At 60.3% G+C, this 24,474-nt stretch overlaps 1 protein-coding gene across 2 annotated transcripts; it reads left to right on the top strand.

The window, feature by feature from the left end:
• Positions 1–5,024: 5,024 nt before the first annotated feature.
• On the top strand, positions 5,025–24,122 carry LOC118656674. Of its 2 annotated transcripts, XM_036310199.1 has the most exons (6): positions 5,025–5,754; positions 6,610–6,660; positions 7,207–7,520; positions 8,924–9,185; positions 11,094–11,359; positions 22,797–24,122. In XM_036310199.1, the coding sequence occupies exons 3-6, from the start codon at positions 7,372–7,374 to the stop codon at positions 22,999–23,001; spliced, it is 882 nt and encodes a 293-aa protein (XP_036166092.1). In that variant the 5' UTR covers positions 5,025–5,754; positions 6,610–6,660; positions 7,207–7,371; the 3' UTR covers positions 23,002–24,122. The 2 variants fall into 2 exon arrangements, with proteins under 2 accessions (XP_036166092.1, XP_036166091.1); XM_036310198.1 differs by lacking the exon at positions 22,797–24,122 and having other exon boundaries at positions 10,984–11,878.
• Positions 24,123–24,474: the final 352 nt, after the last annotated feature.

The following is a 24,474-nucleotide window of genomic DNA, read 5'->3' as shown; positions in this document are numbered from 1 at the left end:
CAATGGTTCCCTCGGGGAGAAAAATGCTTTAAAAACTGGAGGAGTTTCGGGTTTGGCGAGTTCGGTCCAGCTGACCCTGACGGTGTTCCCGAGAATCGGCTGGTGTTCGGAGCCTGTGGTTCGGTCACTTGTCTCCTGGCCCTGCCGGTGAGCGAACGCCCCCGTGAGCCGCAGGAGGGCTGGGTGCCCGCGTGTGGCCAGGACCCGCGGCACCTGCGTGAGGCCAGCGCGTCTGTGGGCCTGTGGGCCTCACCTGAGCCAGGGCACCTGCCGGGGGAGCAAGCCATGTCCTGGAGAAGGGCCGTCCCTGACACACGGGCTGTCCCACGGCCCGTTCCAGAACCCGGGAGGAACTGTGAGCGGAGGAGCTGCTGCTGGCGGGCGGTCTCCTGGCGAATGGAGTCGCACAGGTACCTGGCGGGGTACACAGCATCGCGCCAGTCACTGCTAGAACAGCAGGCGAGGAAGCTCTACACATGCACGAGGGAGTTTCCCCAAGAAAATACAGGGAAAAAAGGGCAGAGCAGTGTTACTGCTGTCCTTTCAGTGAAAGCTTAGAAGGTGAATGCGTGTGTGCGCACAGACTGACAGTCGGCAACCAGGTAACAGTGCACTGGGGTCCGGGGGCCAGGTGGGTGGGAGGGAGGGAGGTTTTCATTGTTTACCTGCTTATATCTTTGAATTCCAATGATTGAATGTATTTTCTATTTTAAAAATAAAGATACATTTTAAAACAGGGAGACAAGAAAAAAAAAAAAGAACTTTAAAAGGAGGGTTGCCCAGCCAGCTTGGCTCAGTAGCTGAGGGTCAACCTATGAACTAAGAGGTCAGGGTTCAATTCCCGGTCAGGAAACTTGCCCAGGTTGCGGGCTCGATCCCCAGCGTGGGGCGTGCGGGAGGCAGCCGGTCAGTGATTCTCATCATTGATGTTTCCATCTCCCTCTCCCTCTCCCTTCCTCTCTGAAGTTAATAACCATGTATATATACACACACACATACCGATATCTATCTACCTACCTATCATCTATCTGTAACAGTGACCTGTTAAATATAAACGATTAAAATGAACCACAGCGTGGGTTTCGTTCGTTAGGGCCTGGGCCTTGAAAGAGCCAGAGGGACTCCGGGACGGTCCCCGGACCCGGCCCTGAGACTCGGGGCAAATCCCTCACCCTCTCCTGCCAGGAAGGCTTTATGGCTCCTTATGAAGATGGGGAACAGGTCCAGGACCATGGAAAAGCTGCGTCTACAAGGGCTGTGCAGCACTTGGCAGTTCACTGGCCGCTTCGTGTGCCGCCACCCACACACCGTATTGGACATCGTGCCAACTGACCTGGGCAAGCCCTTCGGGGCGGCCCCCCACTCTCCTCCGCTGGCCGAACCCCACTTCTCTGGGCCAGGGTTCGGCCGTGCCTGCCGCCGGCGGCCCCCCACTCTCCTCCGCTGGCCGAACCCCACTCCTCCTCTGGGCCCGGGTTCAGCCGTGCCCGCCGCCCGCGGCCCTGCATTTTTTGCACTTAGTGCAGTTCTCGCTTCTCCTCCAGCCCGTCGGCTTCTTTTCTGTGTTTCCCAGGGTTTAGGCAGCGCTGGGCATATTTATAGGCTGACGGTCTGAACGAGGTCAGAGCGGGTGACTCAGAAGTCCCGCCGGCTTGTGTGGTGTTGTGTTTGCTGTGCAAATACCAGCAGATGAACTGGAATGTCTTTGCTGTTTTCCTCTCCTGTTTTCAATTGGTGGGCAGGCCCTGGCCGAAAGCAGGCCGCTCGGTGCCTCCCGGTTCTCCTCGGCGAAAGCCTGGCGTCAGCGCCGTGGAAACCGGTGTGCCATCGGGCTCCCTGTGGGCTCGGGCTGGTACTTAGTGTCCCAGCGACGGGGGGAGCCTCTTCAGTCACTGTGTTGCTTCCTATCATCATTGCACAAAGTGTCACTTACTCGGTGGCTGGAAACCACAGATTTCTTGCCTTCAGTTCCGGGAGGCAGAGCCCAGAATAGAGTTCATTGAGCTAATTCTGGGTGCGCCAGGCTGCGCTCCTCCCGGGAGATGGCGGGGAGAGTCCTTCCACTTGCCTTTCCCAGCTTCCCAGGGCCCTCCATCCTCACGTCAGCAGCGGTGGTGGCATCGTCCCCACACCAGCACCGAGGCACGTCCACGTGACTCTCCTGCCCTCCTCGTCCACCTTGAACGGCCTTGGGGTTACAGTGGGCCGACCTGGTAGAATCGGGGAGCATCTTCCATTGAGGTCAGCTGAGCAGCAGCCTCCGTCCCACCTGCAGCCTTCAGTACCCGGCTGTGCCCCCATGTAAACTGATGCAAGGACACCGCTTCTTCACTGGACTGTACAGCCTGCTGACATGCACTGGCCTCTGCAGCTGAGTTTATCTTACTAATATTAGGATTTTATCTCCCTCTTTCCATCCCTCCCTCCTTCCTCATTCTTTCAATAGCACTGTGGGTGGCACCGAGCAGCCACCCCGCTGAGGTGAGCTGTAATTAAATTCGCCCCCCACCCCCACCCTGATCTCACCGAGAGGGCTGGGCAGGGCCTGTGAGGACAGAGGGCGGCCCGCCCTTCCTCTGACTGCCCGTGGTGACATCACTGGCAGAGTCATTTCCTGCGGGGCCTTATCTCCATGCTGACGCCGTGGATGCTGGGACTTGCTTTAGCTGTGCTGGGATTCGGGAATCAAACCGGCACCGCTTCCTACTGGGTTTATACGAGGTCCCGTCCAGGTCCTGGGCTGGTCTGATGTGCACGGTGCCGGCGACGTCCAGCGAGCGCGGCGCGTTGCTGGCGGCCACGGCCGGGCGTGTATTCCCAGCCGCAGACTGGCCGAGGGTTTGGAAGGAGTCAAGCCTGACTCGTCCTCGCGTGGAGGTGTGACACTCGGGAAGGACGGCTGTTGAAATTAGCGAAGTCGCCCATGCGCCTCCTGTCGTGTTTTTAATATAGTTTTTTATTGATTTCAGAGAGAAACGGAGAGGGAGACAGAAACATCAACGATGAGAGGGACTCATGGGTCGGCTGCCTCCTGCACGCCCCCCACTGGGGATCGAGCCCACAACCTGGGCCTGTGCCCTGACCGGGAATCGAACCGTGACCTCCTGGCTCAGGGGCCGACGCTCACCCCTGAGCCGCGCTGGCCGGGCCCACGTGGCTCCCTGAAGGTGTGCTGTGCCGAGAGGGCTGATGGAAGCGCTGGACTCACCTTCTTATTTCGGCCAGAGACCCCGGAGCTGCCTGTCCCAGAGGGAGGCCGAGGCCCCAGGGACAAGTCGTGTGTGTGAAGGTGGGACCGGCCAGCGTGGTCCCTTGGGGTCCCCATCCCACGGGAGAGGGGCTCCCGAATCTGTGCCCGTGCGGGGGACCGGCTGGAGGTTGAGGGGCCACCAGCACGGGGACCTGAGACGCCCCGTTTAGTCACCTGTGACTGCCCCCCGGGGATGGGCCTGTCTGAGTCGCTCTGGGGGAGCAGCCTTCACCGAAAGCCGCCTCCCGGCCCTTCTCATCACGCGTGTCCCTTCTCCTCCCACGCGTGCGGCGGCCAGAGCCGAGACGGCGCTTTCCATGCAGAGCCTGAGCGCAAGGGGCCTTGAGACCGAGCCGACTGTTAAATAGAACGTGTGTCCTTCGCTCCCTTATCAGCAGGAAGCAGCGGGGTAGGAACCAGGCGAGGCCGCAACTTTAAAATCCGCGTTTCTCTCTCAGGCCCCCGACCTCATGTGATGGCCGGGGCGGGAACAGTCTGCCCTCCGTCCAGCAGTTTCACCTGGTCCCCGGGCAGCGCTGTGGGCGGGCACACGTGCCAGGGCTCCGTGCTGACGGACGGGCACCAGGGCAGGTGTGTGCCCAGCGGCCACGGCAGGAGGTGAGGCGGGACTTAGCCCAGAGCCTGCTTCTCAGCCACCGGGTCCTTTGTCGTCTCTGCCTCGTCTTCTAGAATCTTCCGAATGTGGAGGCAGAGAGTGTGAGGATGTTGGTTGAGCTATTCCTCATGCCACGTGAGAACAGTGGTGACGAGAAAGGTTCCGTCTCTGCCCCACGTTCTTCGCATGTGACCTTGGACTCCGCCCCACCTCCCGTGACCCACGGGGAGCAGCTGGGCCCAGGTCCGGGCGCGGGCCGCCCCGGGAGGGAAGCGTCTGCGGGTGGATGTGGGTCCTGGTTGGAGCTTCTGTGTGCGGAGCCCTCTCCTCCTCCTGTTCTGTTTGCTTTTAGTTTCCCTGGAAACGTGCGCCTCACGCTTAGCTCACCCTGGGCTCCGTCCTGACATCTTCTGTGGAAGTGACAGCGCTGTTCTCCCCCCTGGCCTCTGCTTCTCCCCGCCTCCCGGTGTCCAGCGCGACCCTCGGGAGCCCGGCCCCGTGTCAGGCCCGGCCGGCGCCTGTGCCCGTGGCAGGGCGTGTGGCTGACCTTGGAAGGACCGGCTGTGCTGCGGTGACACACAGTTAGCGGAGACACTCACGGTGTGTGCCCCCGCCCAGGCCTCGAGGACACCCCCTGCTGTCCTGTCCGCCCCCCCCCCCCCCGCCTGCCCCCAGGCCCAGAGGAGCTGTGGCTGCGAGTGATGTGTGAGCTGCTGTCCCGGCAGAGGCCTCAGCCACCCTCCCACCCCAGTGCTTTATGCCTGTCGCTGCGAACACAGCCACCCTGTTCCAGGGAACCTTCTCATCTACGTGAGAAGCAGCGTCTTTCTTCCCGACTTCGTAAGGAATATGAGCTCCTTGTGAAGAATTCAGAAAACACAGCAAGGTCTAAGGAAGAGGGAGTCTTAGTGGCTGAGCACCGACCTATGTGGCTCAGTGGCTGAGTGCCGACCTATGACCAGGAGGTCACGGTTCGGTTCCCGGTTGGGGCACTCGCTTGGTTATGGGCGCGATCCCTGGTGGGTGGCGTGCAGGAGGCAGCCGGACCATGATTCTCTCCCATTGATGTTTCTCTCTCTCCCTCTCCATCTCTGAAATCAATAAAAAAGTAAAAATAAATAAAAAGGGAAATGAGAAAACCCATGTCAGGATCTGGGAGAGGCTGGGGATGCTTCTGGAACCCTATCAGAACCTCCCCCTCCCCACCCACTGCTCTGAGCCCCTGGGAGAAGCCCCAGAGGGACGAACTCTGGGATGCGGGTCAGGCCTCGGGTCAGCAGCTCAGGGGACACAGAGGGGCTTTGGCCTTCGGGGGCCGGGCAGCACTTGGTCTGACCGAGTCCACAGTGGAGCCCGGAGAACAAGCCACGAGCCGGTCGCAGGGACAGCGTGGGGCGGGGCCAGGTCAGGACAGGGCGTCCTTCCTCAGCTACGACTTCTGAGCTAGATCGAGGGGAAGGGATGCGAGAGACCCCAGCAGGTGTTGGGACGGAGTGGGGACCCCTGAGAGCGGGGGCGTGGCCTCCCTGCAGGCGCGTGAGAAAGGGGGGCCACGCTCGGGACCGGCCAGGAGGAAGGCGGCACACGGCGCTCCTGGCTTCTTCCGTCCGCTCCCGGGCGTGTGCTCAGGAACGAGGAAGTGGCCGAGGGCACACGGTCCTGGCTCTGCCCGGACTTGGAGCCACGGAGGGAGTCGTCAGGTCAGGGCCCGCCTGCCGCGGAGAGAAGCAGCCACCCACGGGCCCACCCACAGGCAGGCTGGGCTGCCCGGACCACACCCGGGGCCCGCGTGCTCCCCGCGGGCCGCGAGGACGGCTCTTGGCGGGGAGAGGGCCTGGTGGCGGCGGGAGGTTCTGGCACATCCAGGAGCTGCTGCTGCTGCTGTCAGGTGAGCCCGTGACGGCACCTGGTCACCGGCCCCTGCTCCAGGCTGACGGCTTCGTGGCTGTGAGCAGCATGTCAGCTGCAGGTGACGCCTGAACCCGCCAGCTCCGGGCCAGGCCGCCCGGGGAGAAGGAGACCCACCTCCTCTGAGGGAGGCGTTTCCCTCCTGGAACCCGGGCAGGAGGTAGGACCTGTGCCGTGTCCACAGCTCCTGGGCCGGAGACGCCGGCCTTTCCTCCTTGTCCCGGCCCTGCAGCCGAGGCCAGGCCGGTCCCAGCGCCTGCCTCCTGGTGCAGCCACTCAGCCCCTGCTGAGCCACCCAGTCCTCCCGCTGCCCTGAAGGCGGCACCCCAGGCGGGCAGGCGGCAGGGCCTGAAGCTGCTGCGGGGGGGGGGGGGGGGGGGGTGGCAGGGGGAGGAGCGCGGGGACCAGAGCAGGACCCCTGGCCCAGATGCATCCCTGCTGTCCCTGCTCTGCTCCTGCGCGATGTCCCTGGACCCTTGGACTCTGGCCCTCACTTCCAGCCTCAGAGGGTTCCATCTCCCGCAGCTGAACGCCCTTCTTTGTGACGATCCCTCGTGGGCGAGGCGGGCGCTGGGGGGGAGGAAGGACTGGCACCAGGGAGCTACTTGGTCCTTTCGAAGTCACCGCCCATAGTTTTTGTTTCTGTTTTTTTTTTTTTAAATATATTTTTATTAATTTCAGAGAGCAAGGGAGAGGGAGAGAGAGATAGAAGCAACCATGATGAGAGAGAATCACTGATTGGCTGCCTCCTGCATGCCCCACACACCGGTGACTGAGCCCATAACCCGGGCATGTGCCCCAACTGGGAACTGAACCGTGACCTCCTGGTTTATAGGTCGACCTCAACCCCCGAGCCACGCTGGCCGGCACCGTATCGTTTCAGCAGGTAATTGTTTGTTAGTCACAGTCGGCTCCCTTCGCTCTCTAACTAGACTGAGCGTGCCCCGAGGTCGAGCACCGTGCCCATAGGCACGCCCTCACAGGCCGGGGATCGTAGCAGACCTGTGTGCCAGCCATTACATGTGTACATTTAAGTTAAATAGCAAAGAAAGTGGGTACAGGACCAGGAGCCAGTCTAGTCTATGTGCTTTCATGAATGCAGCTTTCATGGGTGCGCCCGCAGCTGCCCTGTGTCAGCAGCTGGTTTATGTGAATCCATCGGGTGGGGGTGGGGGGCGGGGCGAGAGGCTTACACTTGCAGAGTCGGAGAAACTGGGAGGGTTCAAGCTTCGGGAAACCACCCTGTAAGGTGATCAGGGGGAGTCGGGGGGCAGGCGGCGGAGGCAGTGCACTGTGGGGCCCCGGGAGAATCCCAGAGCCTAGTGCCGGGGCGGGGACACCTGCAGGGAATGTCCCGGTCTGTCCCGGGCACCCCGGGCCTGGGAGGGGGTGGCTGCGGGAAGATTGCAAAGTGAATTTTCCTCCCTTTCAGGGAACTTACAAAACAACGACCACACAGTCATTTTTAAAGACAAGAGTTGAACGAAAGCAACATATTTTCCTGAGGAACAAGGTATGCTTTTGCCTTTGCCAGGCGGACCCCGAAGCCGTGCCGGTATTGCGTCTGCCGTCCACACGCAGACACGGTTAGTCATTAATGCGCCCACAGCCTGGCTCCGGTTACTCGGGCTGGAGCACCCGCGGTTCCAGGGTGGCGTGTGTCCGGCGGAGACCAGGAAACGGGCCCAGGGCAGCTCTGCCAAGTCCGGCCTCAGCACCTACCGGGCGGCCAGCGTGGGGTCACAGGTGTGAGCGTGCGAGACGCGGAGTTTATTCTCGTGTTATTATTGATTAGTTATTATTTTCCATACGAACATCAGAGTGCCCCGCCCATGAGCACAGGCCATGCCCACGTGCCTGTCGCCCAGGGCAGAGCCTGGCAGCGCGAAAGCCGTGGAGATGTTTAGACGAGGGAGGTGCAGAGTTGGAGGATCACGGAGCCTCCAGTCAGAGTTGGAAGCTGGGACCTGGGCAGGGGCCTCCAGTGCAGCAGGGAGGAGGCAGCCGGTGGGGGTGGGGTGGGGATGGGGGTGAGGCTGGGTGGGGTGGGGGTGGCAGTGGGGTGGGGTGGGATAAGGGTAGGAAGGTGCTCACAGTTTGGTGGCCTTGGGAACCTGCGAGTGTCGGGATTCTAGAGGTTTTCCTCTGCTCCTTTGCCGCAAACACCGATGGCTGAGATCAATAGGTTCCTAATAGCCAGAGAGGCCAGCATGATGCAGGGAGAAAATCCATAGACATGGTTCCAGGTGCCAGATGGGTGTTTTTACTTGAGTTTTGCTATTTCCATTTAATAACCCATCATTACACATAAAATGCTATCTGTACTGTGTGTATAATTTATTATATATGACTAGAGGCACGGTGCATGGATTCATGCACCAGTGGGGCCCCTTGGCCTGGCCTGCGGGGATTGGGCCGAAACCAGCAGTCTGACATCCCTTGAGGGGTCCTGGATTGTGAGAGGGCGCAGGCCAGGCCGAGGGACCCCACTGGTGCACGAATCTGTGCTCCGGGCCTCTAGTATGCATGTAAGATCTTTGGTTAATCTCTTCCCGCCCTCTCCCCTCCCCGCTTCCCTCTGAGATTCATCAGCCTGCTCCATGTTTCCATGCCTGTGCGTTGAGCGTCTGCCCCCCGGTGGTCAGTGTGCATCATAGCTACCGGTCGAACGGTCAGATGGCTGCTTAGGCTTTTACATATATAGATAGAGTGGTGCAATCCATGACTTACCTGTGTATGGCTTGTGTAATCAGAATTACCAGGCTCAGAGCTATATGAAATCATTTCAGTTTTTAATCCAATGAAGTTTGAAGAAGTCTTGGGATGCCAGGACTTACATTTTATTGGAACCTAAGATGAGAATTCTATGTGTGTGTGTTTCAAGTCAAGCCCAGCCAGCGTGCCTCAGTTCCCAGAGGCCCAGGATGTAGCTTAACAGACTTTACAGCGGTTTGTCCTCCCTCTAGTCCTGGTTCTGGCAAGTTCTGGAATCCAGAAACCAGAGGGAAAGGGGTAAGAGAAAAGGGGAGTCAGAGACGCCCAGAAGGCAGCTGCCAAGTGGGCCCGTTGGGCATTTTTCTTTGCTCGTTGCAAAACCAGAGAAAAGGCCTCCATTTCTACTAACCCATAATCATCGGTCAACTCTACAGACTGCCGCTGAGAGAACACGTACCAGCGAGGCCCGGGATTCCTCCGGCCAGCGGGGTGGACGGAGCGCCCGCGGTGCGCCGAGTGCTGGGTGCCCGGACGCGTGCGCCTGAGCCCGCCCTCAGGAGCCTGCAGGGAGACCAGGGGGCGAGGAAGGACGGGAACCAGTACGGGCACCCACTCCACCCGTCATTTACAGAGACGGCGGGTGTCCACCACGTGCCGGGCACTGGTCTCGGGGCCGGTGCAGGATGGAAAAGACAGGTGCGTCCCTGTTGTCAGGCAGGTTCATTCTAAAGATGAATGTCTGCCCCACGCTGGCCGCCCCACTGTTGAGGGGGGACTTGGGGAGGGCCGGGGCCGGGCCGGATGGGCAGTCGGCTCGATTCGCAGGCACTCAGCCCTGGTCTCCCTCTCACCCTGAAGGGCCCCACAGGCCTCATCCCTAACTCAATCATTGAAATTGATGTTTTTACTGAGATAATTCTAGGTTCACAGGCAGTTTTGAGAATTACTATAGAGAGATCCTATGTACCCACTCCCCAGCTTCCCCCGCGGCAACAATTTTTTCTTAAAGTTTTTAAAATGTGATTTACTGATTTTAGAGAGAGAAGAAGGGGGGAGAAAGAGAGAGAGAGATTAGTTGTTCCACTTACTCGTGCATTCATTGGTTGATTCTTGTATGTGCCCTGGCCGGGCTCGAACCCACAGCCGTGGTGTATCGGACGACGCTCTAACCGCGAGCCGCCTGGCCAGGGCCCCTGGCAGTAACACTGTGCAACCCTGAAGTGCACTCTCCCCATAGGACACTGGCGGGGATGCAGTCCCTCCGTGGTTTCCAACTCCCCGCTGTCGCTTGCACTTGCACTCACGTGTGTGTGCCAAGTTCTACGCCGTGTTGTCACCTGCGTAGGTTCGGGCATTCACCGCCTCAGTCAGGGTCCCGACAGTCCCGACACGCGACCATCCGGCGTGCTGCCGACCGGGACCACCTGCCTCCCGCTCCCCCTCCCCCACCCCACCCCTGGCGACCACTCAGACATGCTCTCCGTTTCTAAAACCGCGTCATTTCCAAGATGTCGTATAAATGCCATCATGGGGTATGCATCGCTCTGAGATGGCCCTTGCTCGCCGCATGGGATAGAGTCTGACCGAATTTTCTGATGTGTGCTGACGGCTGCTCAGCCACCGCCTCCCTCCTCCCCCCCTCCCCCCCCAGGCAAGCTGATAGGATGCCCACGTGCTCCTTCCAGGAGCACTGGCCTGGCCGGAGTTCACACTGTGTCCCACCCACCACCCCAGTGAAGCCAGGCCAGCCCCCTTGCCTCGCTCTCTCAGCCACTTGGGGGCCTGTGGGGGAGGCCTGCCTGCTGTCCCCTGAATACAATATTAAGTGAGAAATAAAATAAAGGGGACAACTCAGACCAGCGTCAGAGCAGTGAGAAAGCAGGGAAAGCCCTCCTGTGAGATCTGGAGTTTGTTTTCTAAGGGGAGGGGCTTCGTGAGCTAGGAATGTCGGTGGGGAAGTTTCTGGGCGGGTCTTCATGGAAACTGCTGATGGGGCCCATGCAGTTTCCTTAGAAACCGCAGACCCGTGGCCAAGGGCAGTGAGGTTAAACGAATGCTGACTGGGAGGGTGGAGGCAGCCACCAGCCCGTTGGCCACTGTGGTTACCAAAGCTCAGGCTGTGACTTACTCTCAGACACACAGGACAGGGCAGGGAGAGCCTCAGAGGGGAAGCTGGGTCCCTGCCGGTTCCCTGCTGGGTCTGATGAGCCCGTGAGCAGAGAGGAGCCGTGGGGGGTTTCGTCGGGTGGGAGCTCGGGGCTCACCTTCTAGATTTTAGAGTGAGACTCAGGGCACAGGGTCAGTGATCGCTGACCTCTGGGTATACAGTAAGATGAAGTACATCTTCTATAACAGGCCTTCTTTCCAAGAAGTCACAGAGACAGGAACAGGAGGATAAAGACTTAAAAGACACAGGCACTAAAGATACAGTTAGATGCCCAGACGACATAAAGATGCTTACATTATTGTTTAAGCAAGTGATTCCTGATCACAGACGGCACATTACAGTCATCGCTCACCCAGACGCAGGCACTCCACCTGGGACCCTTTCTCCAGGAGCAGGGGCGGGGGTGTCCTTCAGTCTCCCACCTCCGTCACGGACAGGACAGCGCCATCAGCCCAGGACACAGATGTCCCGCCTCCGTCATGGATGGTGCTATCAGCCCAGGACACAGATGTCCCGCCTCCGTCACGGACAGGACAGCGCCATCAGCCCAGGACACAGATGTCCCGCCTCCGTCACGGACAGGACAGCACTATCAGCCCAGGACACAGATGTCCCGCCTCCGTCACGGACAGGACAGCGCCATCAGCCCAGGACACAGATGTCGCCCTCACAGCAGTGACTGCAGAGTCACTGTGTGCAGCAGGTGAGCATGGGCGAGGCAGCGGAGACAGTGCGGTGGCCCAGGGCGGTGTCCACAGAGCTGCTGTCACCTCCTGGCCTGGGGCTTGGAAGGGCAGAGAGGGTAGAGCCTTTGGGGAAGGTGTCATCTTCAATGGAGGGGCAGGGGCACGGGCAGCCCAAGGTGACCCTGAGGAAAGAGCCAGGGGGATAAGTACATGTTGAAGGGAGAATATGCTCCCCCTGACCCCCAAACGATGCCTCTTTGCCATAGGGCTGTTTGGAGCTGATTATTTGTGGGAAACAGCGGACATAGATGCTCTGAAAACAGAGTTTCCCTTTCGTTATGGACATTTGCGTCTGTGTGGGAACACACTGTTGTAAGGTGACTCCCGCTGCCCCTGACGGCGGGTGACTAATTCACAAGGGAACTTCCTCGAATCTGCAGGACAAACCTTACCCTCTTGACCTTGCCTTTCCTGCTAACGGCCCCATCACTGGCCTCCACCCACACGTGTTGTTTTTTGTTGTTGTTTTTCTTTAGCTGAAGATGAAATTTTTTTTTTTTTTTAAATATATTTTATTGATTTTTCACAGAGAGGAAGGGAGAGAGATAGAGAGAGTTAGAAACATCGATGAGAGAGAAACATCGATCAGCTGCCTCCTGCACATCCCCCACCGGGGATGTGCTCGCAACCCAGGTACATGCCCTTGACCGGAATCGAACCCGGGACCTCTCAGTCCGCAGGCCGACGCTCTATCCACTGAGCCAAACCGGTTTCGGCTGAAGATGAAATTTAAGCTGGAGTTCTAAGCCACCGTGCAGAGTTACTACTTTTTCACTGGGTATCACCCATGTATGTGTGATATATGCATGCTAATCCACTTCTGTTCATTTTTTTTCTCTGGATCCGTCTTCTATGACAAGGGTCTCAGCTAAGAACTCAGAGGGTAGAGGAAGTTAAAGCTTCAACATAGGAATTTGGGTGGAGCACAGTCCAGCCCATCCCAGTTGGCCGCAGGGTTTTTACCAGTAAACCCTTCGGACAGTGGCTGTGAACCCGCAGGTGGTTGGAGTTGCTCACAGGACTCCCGGAGTCTCTCAGGCTGATGTGATGGCCCATCGTGGTGTTTCTCTCTGGCATTGGGCGTGTACCTCTACCCCTCTGACCACTGGGCCCTTGAATATGACCTGAGTCACCGATTGCTGGGTGTCTGACCCAGTGGGCGTCATGCTGGTCCAGAGCACCGTTCGCTCCTGTGAGTGACCCGGCGTGCTCACCGGCAGCGGAGCCCACACCCCTTTCCACGGAGCAGAACTGGAGCTGCATTTTGGCCACTCGTGTCTCCAACTCCTGACTCAGTCCTGAGGGACAGAAGCCATGCATCTGTGAGAACTTGGTTCTAGTTACTCAGGGGAGGAGAGAATTAGAAATGTCACTCTGGGGAGTTGAGACCAGTTTTCTAAAATAGCAACTAGCCTATTCCTGTCCCTAGCAAGTGGCCCCACCCCTGGGAGGGACCTACCGACCAGGGATGGGACACAGCGCCAGTTACGGCCACTGCAGCCGTCAGGGGTTCCCAGGCTGCCTCTGGAAAGAGGTCACATACAATGCCACCGTTCCCCCTCGGCATCCGCGGATCACAGGTATTGGAGAAGGGTCACCCCTCGATCCGCGGGCCGCTCGTCTCGCCACACTCCCTGTTTGTGACGAGACGGGGGCCACAGCCAGGGTGCTCTGGAGACGGCAGCGGCCTCACCGACCCCCCGATGAAAGGCCCTGACCACGTCGCCTGGGAGGCTGCCGACAGCTGCTGTGCTAAACAACCCCCCTGACTTTTCCTGGGCACCGTCCTCCCTGTCAGTCACTTGGGATTTTTACAGGAAATGGGCTGTGGGAACTCGGCCACCCCAACCGCCTGGTGATCATCGGGGCTGAACAGTGGACTCGGCGTGGGCTGTTCTGGGTCGAGCCGGCGCGTTCTCACAGGAGCTCACGAGGGCTGCCCTCCGCTGCCCTCCGCTGTAGAGGAGGCCAGGCTCTGTTTATACAAAACGCTGTGACTTGTTCGTGAGAACGCCGTGCTATTTACAGAGTAGCAGGAAAACATTAGACCTGTCACTCCCCATCGGGGTTTGAGGCCTGTTTCTAAAACAGCAGCCAGGCTTTGCTAAGTGCCGTGGCCACGTCTCTGGGCTGTGGAAGTGATTTGAACATCTGTATTACCCTGTGGAGCAGGGTGGGAACTCCCGGCCCACGGCCCGTGTGGGGCCCCGAAATCATTTGGTCGGGCCCTGCCCAGGGATGAGGGGTGAGTCGATTAAATGCTGGACCAACCATAGCAGGCTGATTTTTAAGTTGATCCTTTTGTGTGGCCCGAGAATGATGTCATAAACATGCATATGGTTGTACTCCGGTCTGAGAGTGTTTCCAGTGAGCGGTTCTCGCCAGGGGTGACCCGGCAAGGCCTGTGAGGCTCGGGGTGACATCACGGAGGGGAAGATGCGCTGTCATCTAACAGGCAGAGGCCAGGAAGTGACCGCCACGCCATGGGCAGAGGCCAGATTCTGCTGAGCTGTCTGCCGCAGGCAGGACTGCCCGCGACGTGGCGTCGCCGGCCCCGAACCCCCACAGGGCGGAGACTGAGGTCCGGCTTCCCCCCATCTGTGGGTGACCTAGCAGGTCACGGGGCGAGGCTGCGAGCTTGTTCCTGGTGAAGTGATAACACACCGTTCAAGCTTGAACTTGTCAGGCCGGCCGCGCGAAGGGGCGCCGTCCCCGACCTGCCTCCCGTGGCGGGTCCCAGGCCTGGGGAGGACCCCAGGTTCGGTTCCCAGTGCTCTCGGCAGCTATGTAAGGCGGGATTCCTCGGGCGTCGTTCACATCCGCTGCGTGTCCCCATAGGACCGTGTCCATTGTAGGAGGCTGGGGTGCGGGTGAGAGGAGAGCGTGACGCAGGGTCTCCCGTGGGATCGTACGTCACGCTGACGAACACGGTCCCCCAATCCAGCCAGAGATCTGGCTTTAAAGATGGGAGGACTTTTCTTCTGGCCAGAAAGCAGGGCACTTGGTATTTTAGTCTATGACATTAGGAGCTGAGTGGAAACCAGGCATAGGAAGCCGACCCTCCTCTCCCTGGCTGTGGCATGAGCGATGGTGTTAAGTGCTCTGCTCCGCCTCTTCCTGGGATGTGTTTGGGCCCATCTAGTGCTGCCGCAAAGGAGCTTTGCTCATTCACTCGTTTATTCATTTACCCGATAAACGCGGGCGCCCCCAGTGCCTCCATGTGAGCGTCCCACACGCTTCGCCCAGGCTTTGCTGCAGGAGCCTCTCCTACCCCCATACAGGCTCCGCGCCGGGACCCGGGCTGCCCCGCTCCGTGGCTGCAGTTGTGTGAAGCAGAGGGGGAGCCGAGAGACGAGTGGGCCCCATGCTCCCCTCCCAGGCTGTGTGCCCGACTCGAGTGGCCATGGGCCAGGGCGTGCTCCCGTGGAGGCACCTCCTGCGAGAAGGGGCGAAGGACACCGTCCCCCCCAGTTCCCAAGTCAGAGCCTGGATGTCATCCTTGACCCCCATCTTCCCCTCCCCTCCAAGCTCGAAGCGTGACCGAACTCTTAACCTACCTCGTTAGCCCTCCTCTTACCTCATCCCCACCTCTGCGCCCTGGAGACCTCACTGTGGGGGGGCGGGGGGGAAGATCTCACTGCCTCCGTCCACCGTCACCGCCAGGAGCTGGCCCACTGCCCGGGGCGCATCCCTGCTCTCAGTCCCCTCGGCAGGCAGCTGCCCCAGGAATGGGAAGTCTGTAGCCGGGCCTGCGCTGCCCCTCTGCCCTGGACTCCCCTCTCCCCTCCTTGTCCTTCCGGTGAGCAGCCAGCTACTCAGTGTTATGAGGCAGCTGGTGTGTCTCCTGGAGAGAGCCCTCTGGCCCCGCCTTTCTCGGGGCGCCACCGCTCCTCTGCGCCCCGCTGCGTCCAGAACCCACTCCTTCACACTCGTGTCTCTTCAAGGCCCGATGGCTGCAAACTCCCGCGTCCAGCCTGGCCGCTGGGGCAGGGGAGCTGCTTAGTGAACACCTGGGTTTGTAAGAACGCCCTTTCATACTTTGCTGCTCGAAAAGCACTTTCAAAAGCATCGTGCTTTGCTTTTTTTTTTTCTCTGAGACACATCCTGGCTCTTGGGCAAGTCCCTTGCTCTCTCCTAGCCTCAGTGTCCCCATATGCAGCACGTGGTCACACCTCTGTGTGGGTGAGGTCTGTGTTCTCCCTGCCTCCCAGCCTCCTCTGACAAAGAGAGAAGGATGGTCATTTAGATCTGTAACAAGGGCTGTTTGGAAAATCTAAAAACGTCACATCACCATTAACCTAATTCAAATTCCAGTTTCCACTTTCCATTCACTCAGATTCAGAGATGTCTGTGTAGAATGTAAACCACTGTGAAATATTTCAAGTTAATTAGAATATGTCACATGTATACAGTTCACTACAGCTGGATTCCGGTCACTGTACTGGAATCTCTCCCATAGACTATAAATATTTCTCTCTTTTCCGCCTCCAGCACGGCTAGAGAGCGGCCCGGTTCCTGAGCAGGGGCGGCTGGGGATTGAGAAAATGAAAGAAAGAGACAGACACAGAGATGGAAGGAAAAAGCTGGGGCCGGGTGGGACAGCCGTCCTCTGATGGAGAGACAGGGACCCAGAGCCGATACAGCGTGTTTATTTTATACGGCAAAATACCAGGGAGTTTTACTAAAGCCCAAGACAAAGGAGATGATGTGCATTCTTGTGGCTTCTCTGTCATCGTCACTTCTGGGTGGGCCCAGATAAGCGTGTTTGTTCCTGGTGCTTGGCTGGATTCAGATAATGAAAACCCACCTATCGGTGCCTGAACTGAAGGTCAGGCTGACAGCACACCTGCCTCTGGCAAGGTATGTTTCCAGGGCATGGCTCTGCGGGCCCCGCTGGATTCAGATGACAGTCAGCTTAGAGGCCTTTCCCAGGCGCTCTCTACCATAGACCAAGCCCCCCATCCTGTGATGGTTATGACCATTGCCCTCAGGTGCTGCAGTTACCTGCGGCGAGTCTTCTCCTGCTGAAGCCAGCGAGTAATTTGAGGAAAACACTGACTGGGAGCTTGTTGTGTATTTTCCACAGCAGCTAGCACAGTGGTTTGTACAAAAGTTGCCATCTGAGTTGTGGAAGGTGTGGTTGTGTCTGGGAGAGGTTGTGAACATCTAATCCTTCAGAGAGAGCAGAAGGGAAGTACTGGTCCAGATTACTGAAGGAGGAGACTGGAAGCGAGGGGCATCGAAGGACAGCATCACTCTCAGTTGAGAAATCAATCCATCCTTGCATTACGGAGGAAAATTAGACGTTTCTTTAAGACCAAGTGGGAAATAATAATAGCTGACATTTATTAAACGCTTTCTTTTTTCACATGCAAGCCAACGTTTATTGAGAATGTCGCAGAGGTAGAAGAAGTGAGCCAGCTGGGCTGTGTGGGCTCAGGAAACAAGTTACAGCGGCCAAGGAAGGGCTGTTGGAGTTTGGGAAGAAGACAGCCAGAGAGGACACACCCGGGGAAGGAGAGGAGGGGAAGACGTGGACGTGCTCCAGAGAGAGAAAGAACGTGCCCGTTATCTCTTACCACGTTAACGCTTTACAAGGACTATCTTACTCGACCCTTTAGGGCATCTCGTGAGGTTAGGATTTGCAATCACATTTATAAAGGAAGAAGCTGACGCACAAGGAAGCAGAATCGAGTGTCACCAGCAGCACTGAAGTCCAGACAGTTGGTTTCCGATTCCGCTCAGTTCACCCACTTCCTGTGATAGCCAGGCACTGGGTCCCACCTCTGTGGGAGCGAGAGTTGACAGCTCTGCCCAGCTCTGCTGTGCCTGGAGCCCCCCCCCCCCTCCTCGCCCACCCAGGCCCTGTCTGTCAACACGGATGAAGAATTGATGCAAGAGTCTGGGTTAGCTCCCCCTCCGAAGGGAGGAGCCCCCGCTGCTTGCACAGATGGCTCTGGGTTCAGGGGACCTGTGTGTGGGGGGGGGGGGGGAGTAGTAGGGGGACAGTGGGGGGCGAGGAGACACCTTAGAAGACTCTGAACCTGTAATCGGACACCCAAGGGGTCCGGGCTGCTGTCACTACCTGCGCCAATGAAGCAGAGACAGGGTTGAATCCTGTGTGAGCGTTTATTCCAGTCCTGCCGGCAGCAGGGAGAGCAGCAGGTCACCCACAAACATCTGCTCTGCGCCCCACCTCCCCCCCATCAGCCGGCTGCTTGTATTGGGCAGAAGGACAGATCCCAGGGAAAGTGGGCAAAGGGTGTGCCAAGTGGGCAGTTCACAGGCAATGGGGCTGGAGACTTGCAAAGGCCTCCAGGCAGGCAAAGGCGGGGTCTTCACAGGGCTGGCGATTCTGGTTTCTGCCACAGGCTGCTCATCTTTCCAGGATGATCTGCACTTCCAGGGGAGCTCCCAGGGCCCACGGCAACTCCAGCCAGGTGGGCACGTGCCTTCTCCAATCAGAGCAGAACTATCACAGGCCACCAGGCATGGCTAACATTCCTTGCAATCATAGCTGGTCCCCAATACCCTGTTTCTGCCCCATCAAACCCTCACTGCCGTTCTCGGAGCTTTTCATTGTGAAAGTCGACCCACCGTTTCTTTAGTCACAAAAGTGCCGAGTGCTCTGGTCTGGACGCATCGACTCCACCGAGAGCCACGGGCAGCCTCTGCCTCACCGGCCTTGAGTCCAGGACCCCGTGGCCTCCTGGGAGACGTGCCCGCCAACATCTGGTGCGGGAGCGGGGCTCGGACCGCCATCCACCACTGCACTGGCTGCTGTGCGCACCCCAGGCACCCGACGGCGGGAGGCGGGGGCGGCTTCCCAGCCTCTCACCGTGGAACCGAGTCCCTGGGAAAACCCGTCACCTGCGAGGCAGACGAGGATTTTAGAAAGCTGAGGTCATTCAAAGCAAAACAGAACAGCCCATCTGCCCGGGCGTTTGATCGGAGCATCTAAGGAAACAGGGCTGTGGGGTGACATCACAGCCGTGTTTATCTCATCCCGCCATCGCTGCTTGGAACGGACTCCAGCTCACCCGCCCAGCAGCTCCCAGCCCAGCCCTTGAGCTGCATGGGAAGCCACCCTGTTCACACTGGGAAACCCCTCGCGGAGCTGCTGAGCGTCCGCTCCTCTACAGGGACAAGTCCAGGATGGGCTCAGGGCACTCAGCTGCCGGAGTCGAAGTTACCCCCGTGGGCTCGGCTGCCGTCTCCGTGGATGTGCCTCTTAGTAGGTGCCTGGAGGGGCCCCAAGTAAAACCCGGGCCAGTTCCTCCCCACCCCTCTGCCAGGAGGTGATGCTGAATCTACGGTCGCCTGAGTTCATCCTCCTGGACAGGCTGTCGCCAATGTCACTGTGTGCCAGGCTCAGCCCTGTGCCCGGGCGAACGGGGAGACGAAAAGGACGCGCTCATCTCAGCAGCACCTGGAGATGTCACACACACACATGCGCACACACACGCACACGCACGCACACACATGCACACGCGCGCGCACATGCAAAGCACGTGCACACAAGCGCGCACACACACAGGCATCATTCGGCCGCGAGGTGATGAGCATCAGCTGAAGGGGGGTGGGGAGCAGACGGCAGGGCTCCCGGGAGCAGTGTGACCTCACGGCGTTGCCTGCGGTGGGTGATGTATTTGGGGGGCGGCCCCTCCCCCATAGCCGTCACTGTCAGGGATGCCTGTGGCCTGAGACTCAGCTCCCACCGCAAGCCCAGGTGAGGCCCCTGCAGACGGCGCGGAGGCCTCCTCCCAGCCTCGCCCGCGGCTCAGAGAGGAGCGAGCCAGGGAGCCCACGAGGCCGCGTGCCCTTGCCCGGCCGCGGTCTGCACACAGGATGTCCCCGGGGGGGGGGGGGGGGGTCCCCGCCCTGCGTCTGCCTGGGGCCGGCCTGGGTGTGTGGGTCCGTGACTTCGTGCAGGAGGACCTCCCACTCGGTCCAGGAGGCTTGAGAGGGCGTGTGCTCCCCTGGGACCGTGAGCCAGGAGGGGCCTCGGGTGGCAGCAGCCTCAGGAGAGCCGGCGGGAAAGGAGCCAGGCGGCGGCTCTGGAGGGAGAGCCTGCGCTGGGCGGTAGGGAGGTCCGAGGGGGGTGCCGCTCGCCTCTCCATCGGCTTCAGCAGATGAGGCTGAATCCCTGGACGTGTCGTCCTGGGTGTGGCTGGCACAGGGCGCTCGTTGGCTTCTGCTGTCGTCTCCGTGGGGGTGATGTCAGGTCCTGGCCCTCGGGGGGGGGGGGGGGGGGGGCGGGGAGGAGACGTGCAGGCCTTTCACGCTGAAGTCTGAGTGTGGGACAGGGAGGACTTCGCGCGTTAGGAGACGCCCGTCACCTGGGTGGCGTTGACCTGTCTCGGTGTCCCTGTGCCGCCTGCCCTGCTGACCAGCCTGTCTCCACGGCCGCCTCCGGAGGTGCTGGTCACCGAGCCACGTCCCTGGAGGGCCCGGCAGCACCCAGCCCACGAGCCCGCTCCCTTCCCTTCCCCTCTGAGCTCAGCGCCCCGGGATGTGCGCAGGCCCGGGAGTGGGTCCAGCCAAAACATGGCCTTGGCCGCGATGCCAGGGCAGGGCCTGGGAGCAGGAAGTCTGGCTGATAACCCGCTTCCTTGGAAGGAGCCGGCCGAGGCCTGCAGGGCGCTGTCGGCACGGGGTGGGGGGCGGGGGGGGGCGCGGCCTTGTGCTCAGCCCGGGCTGGTCTGGCGTCCGTGGCCTGGACGCAGTGGCCCGCACCTCTCCCTGCATAGGCGGCCGCGTGAGGCTGGGCGGAAGGTGCTGGAGGCCCAGTGGGTGCTGGGCCTGTCCCCGGAGCCCCCCTAAAACCACGGACGGGGCCGAGCTCACAGGGAGCTGCGAGTGCAGCCGCAGGCTCTGCTCGGGGAGGGCAGGGTTTGCTGTGGTTTCTTTAACAGTATCCCTTCCAGGCCGAGGGCAGCGACTTTCTCATCCTGGACTCACTTGGTTGGCAACTAAAAAGACTGTGGCCCCCAGGCCTGTGGGAGGGATCTGAGGGTGGAACCGGCTGCCCTGCCTGCGCGCCGCGCCCCCCCCCCCCCCCCAAGGCCAAGTGCCTGCCTCCAGCAGCAAACAGAAGGGCTGCGAGTCTGTGTCTGTAACCAGGCAGGGTGGCGGCTGCACGGAGACTGAAATAGAAGCGGAGGTTCTCTCACTTCCCAAAACACATTTAGATCCTGACCCGAGGCGCTGGCGGGGGGGGGAGCGGCGATCTAGGTGCTGCATGGCCCAGCGGCTGTGATGGACCACACCCACCTCCAGGCTGCCCGCCTCGGACAGACTAGACCAGCCGTGGGCAAACTACGGCCCGCAGGCTGAATCCGGCCCGTTTGAAATGAATAAAACTAAAAAAAAAAAAGACCGTACCCTTTTATGTAATGGTGTTTACTTTGAATTTATGTTAGTTCACACAAACACTCCATCCATGCTTTTGTGCCAGCCTCCGGTCCAGTTTAAGAACCCATTGTGGCCCTCGAGTCAAAAAGTTTGCCCACCCCTGGGCTAGACGCTCATGCATCGGGGCCTCCGTCTCTGCAGTCTCCGAGCCCGGAGCTGCCGGCTGGGTGGCAATGGGAACGAGGTTCGCCTGGTTTTGTGGGGGTGGAGCACAGGCCACAGGCCCACAGGGGACACGCCCGGGACCAGCGGCAGCACCGGCTCTGGTTCCTCCGAGGCGCAGGGGGGGGGACGCTCTGGCCAGGCCCTCCCGGCTGACCCAGGCAGGCCGCCGACCAGCTCCGGGCCTCAGTTACTCCGTCTGCAGTGTCCTCCCGAGAGGTGCGATGGCCGGACCTCGGTGCTCCCTCCTGTCCCTGGCGAACACAGACACGGCGCCCGAGGGCAGCGCGTGGGACAGGGAGGCGCCCAGGTTGGGCACCACACCTGTGAGAGTAAAGCAGGAAGCAGGAGACCGGGCCCCGGGGGCCTGGCCGAACCCCAAACCAGCCCTGAGCTGCCCATCTCTGCCCTTCACCCAGGAGAGAACAGGAGCCCCACGCGTCACTGGGACTGTGGGCGGGAGCATGAGCTCCCGGGGAGTTTATAGAAAAGCTGGGACCCAGCCCCTCCGGGCCGACCAGACTGGGGTCTCCGGCTTCACATGACCCCACCCGCTGGGCGCAGAGCAACAGGCAAGGCTCGGGTCTGCGGTCAGCACGTGCACCCGTTCCCCTGTGGGGAGGATGGCTGGCGCCCCGAAGAGTCCAGTTTGTACCAGAACCTGTGTCCGCTCAGCACGGCTATTCCGGGACGAGGCGGCAGTCTCAGGGTTATTAGCTAACGACGTAGCAGCAGGAGACTGAGAAGTGCAGGTTGGGGGTTACTGACTCGTCCCGGGCGTGTGACGTCAGCAGTAGTGTTGTCACTGTGTGTGGGGCCAGGGGCACTGGAAATATCGGGGGGACGCTTTGTAAGTATCTGATTGTCTAACCTATGCTATACACCTGAACCAACACAGAGTAAGACTGAATGCAAACTGTAATTGAGAACGAAAATAACAAATCTCTCTCCATAAGCGACCGTTATGACCAGACAACCGGACGACCGGCCGGTCGCTATGATGGCACTGACCACCAGGGGGCAGACGCTCAACGCAGAGCTGCCCCCTGGTGGTCAGTGCACTCCCACAGCCAACCTCCCTCTGTCCCTCCCCTGGCCGGTCCTGATTGGGACTGGGCGAGATGGGACCCACCCATGCACGAATTCCTGCACCGGCCTCTCGTGTATATAATATACAGTCAATAAGAAAATAAGGAAGGGAGGGAGGAAGGAAGAGAGAGAAGGAGGAAGGGGGGGGGGGGGAGAGAGGCAGGGACAGGCTCTTGTCTCGGCTCCTAATGTGAGGAGGCTCCGGCCCCATCGCCCAGGTGAGGAGCGTGCAGACCGTGGGGAATGAACTTCAAGGGCCTCAGAGTCCGGGACGACTAGTGATCTGAGCGGCAGAGTCGCTGGTCGCTAACAGCTTCTTGATTTTGTCAGCACTGGTTCTGAGTGACTCCCGACGCCGACCAGCAGTTCTCTGTCTGTCCTCCCCGCCGCCCTGAAGCGGGGACCTGTGCCGTTGTTGCGCGCCTTCCCCGCCCCCGTCTCTCCTGGGCCTCTCCCGCCGTTGCTTTGTTAACGGCGGGGCCTCAGCTTGGATGCCTGTGGTTTGGCCGGCGGGCTGGGAACGTCTCGGCATCTGAGTGGATTTCTCTCCAGGGAAAGGAGCTCCGGGGCCTGGAGCGCTGGGAGGAGGAGCCAAGGGAGGAAGGAGAGATGCAAACGCCCTGAGCAGTAAAAGCCCCAGCCCGTTCCCTCCCAGTTTTTACGGGTTTGACCTGCTGGGAACGAGGACATTGTTTCTAACAAAACCCAAGTCTTACTGTTTCTCTCCAGGAGCTGCGGCTTCCGCCTTCCCCTGCTGCTGGGTAGGCTCCCAGGCCCGTTCTCTTCCTCCTCAAAACGGACAAACAGTCCCGCCGGGGAGCACCGCGGGGAAGTGAAACAGGGCTCGGCCTGCCAGGCCGCCGCCGCTCGCTTCTCCCACGGTGCCCGGTGCCCGGTGCCTGGCATTGCCCCCCGCCCCCCATCGCTGCAGTGACAGGTGAGGGGGGAGGCCGGCCCTTCCAGGTGGCCTCTCTGCCGAGGATTCCAGGTCAGCAAGGAGTTACCCAGCGCGAACCAGAGGGCACTGCCAGGCACAGCAGAGCACACGTCCGTCGAGGCCGCCCTCATGCTGCAGCCCCAGCAGACACGGCGCAGCGAACGCCCCCATGGTGGCCCGCACACGCGTGCTGGCCCAGGCGTGTCCCTCTCGCCCGAGGACGCCGTCGCCCTGTGGGTCTGACGCCAGGCCCACAGCCACAGCCCGCCCCCCCCTTGCTCCCTCCCAAAGGTTTCTTCGTCTCTGACACTTGCAAGAGGAAGTGTCTTCCTTCTCAGCACGGAGACCCAGGCCCAGGGGAGCCCACAGCCCTCCCCTTGGGGCTCGGGCGGGCGGCTCCCGGCTGTGGCCCTGCCTCTCCCCAGCCCCGGGCCGGTCTGCCAGGAGCTGGAGGGTGAGCAGCTGGCTCCCGAGCCCAGCTGTCAGAGGCGAATGCGGACGTCCTAGCACGGGCTTGTTGGCACCTGTGCCTTCGTAAATGCACCCGTGACGGTCGCAGTGCGTGCCCGGCCGGGCATCGCCGAGGCCCCTTTGCCGGCTGTCACGATGGACGGCCTCGCTGTGCCGCGGCTGCAGGGCAAAGGCGGGCGGAGACGGCATCCCCTGACTGGGCCGTGGATTTGAATTCCGGGCTCTTCTCTGTCCATGGCCCCTGAGTCTTCAGCTTATCAGGGGTCACTCACACCCTCCTCCCTCCCCGACTCCGCTCTCTCTTGCACGGATGGCTCACCCGGGAGCACAGCACCTTTGCCCCCGCAGGAGCACTTGGGGCACCTTGAGCTGCCTGGTGGGACTGATGCTGGGACCAGTCATTGAGTGCAGCTGGGACAATGGAGCAGCAGAGAACTCAGAAGCAGGCATGCGTCTTAGAAACGCACACAGATGTCAGGTGACCACAGTAAGTAGACGAACTAGAACTAAGGCCCCAGGCTGTTTGGGTTCCTGTCCACCGTGGCTGTGCACAGCCCGGGTTCTGGGGCGGGAGGGGCGGGGGCCTGGGCAGCGCCGCTGGGCAGTGTTGGTCAGATCCAGGCCTCCCCCTCGAGGCCACCTGGGGACAGCCCGTTCTCCTTACAGGGCTCCGCTCCACAGCCCACGCACGCCTGCTACTCTGTGCAACGCCTGCCTGCCTCCCACCCCCAGCCTGCCCCCCAGCCCCGCCCCCCGAGCCTGCTCCCCCAGCCTGCTCCCCCAGCCTGCCCCCGCCTGCCTGCCCAGCAAATCCAGGAGCGCTGGCGGCTGGCCCGGGGCCAGGTGACATGACTGCCCATGAAGTTGATGACGCTCAGGAAAAAGCCGTAGGTCTGGCAACAACCCGACCCCCCTACACTCCGTCCGCCTCCTGGCAGAGACACGGGAAACCCATTGAGGGCTGCCACTCTCACCGGTTTGCGCTAACTGAAGCATGGA

This window comes from Myotis myotis, unplaced genomic scaffold (genome assembly GCF_014108235.1).
Source record: "Myotis myotis isolate mMyoMyo1 unplaced genomic scaffold, mMyoMyo1.p scaffold_m19_p_5, whole genome shotgun sequence".
Classification (NCBI taxonomy): domain Eukaryota; kingdom Metazoa; phylum Chordata; class Mammalia; order Chiroptera; family Vespertilionidae; genus Myotis; species Myotis myotis.
Note: the sequence above shows the minus strand (reverse complement) of the source record. Positions and strands in the feature narration are given on the sequence as shown.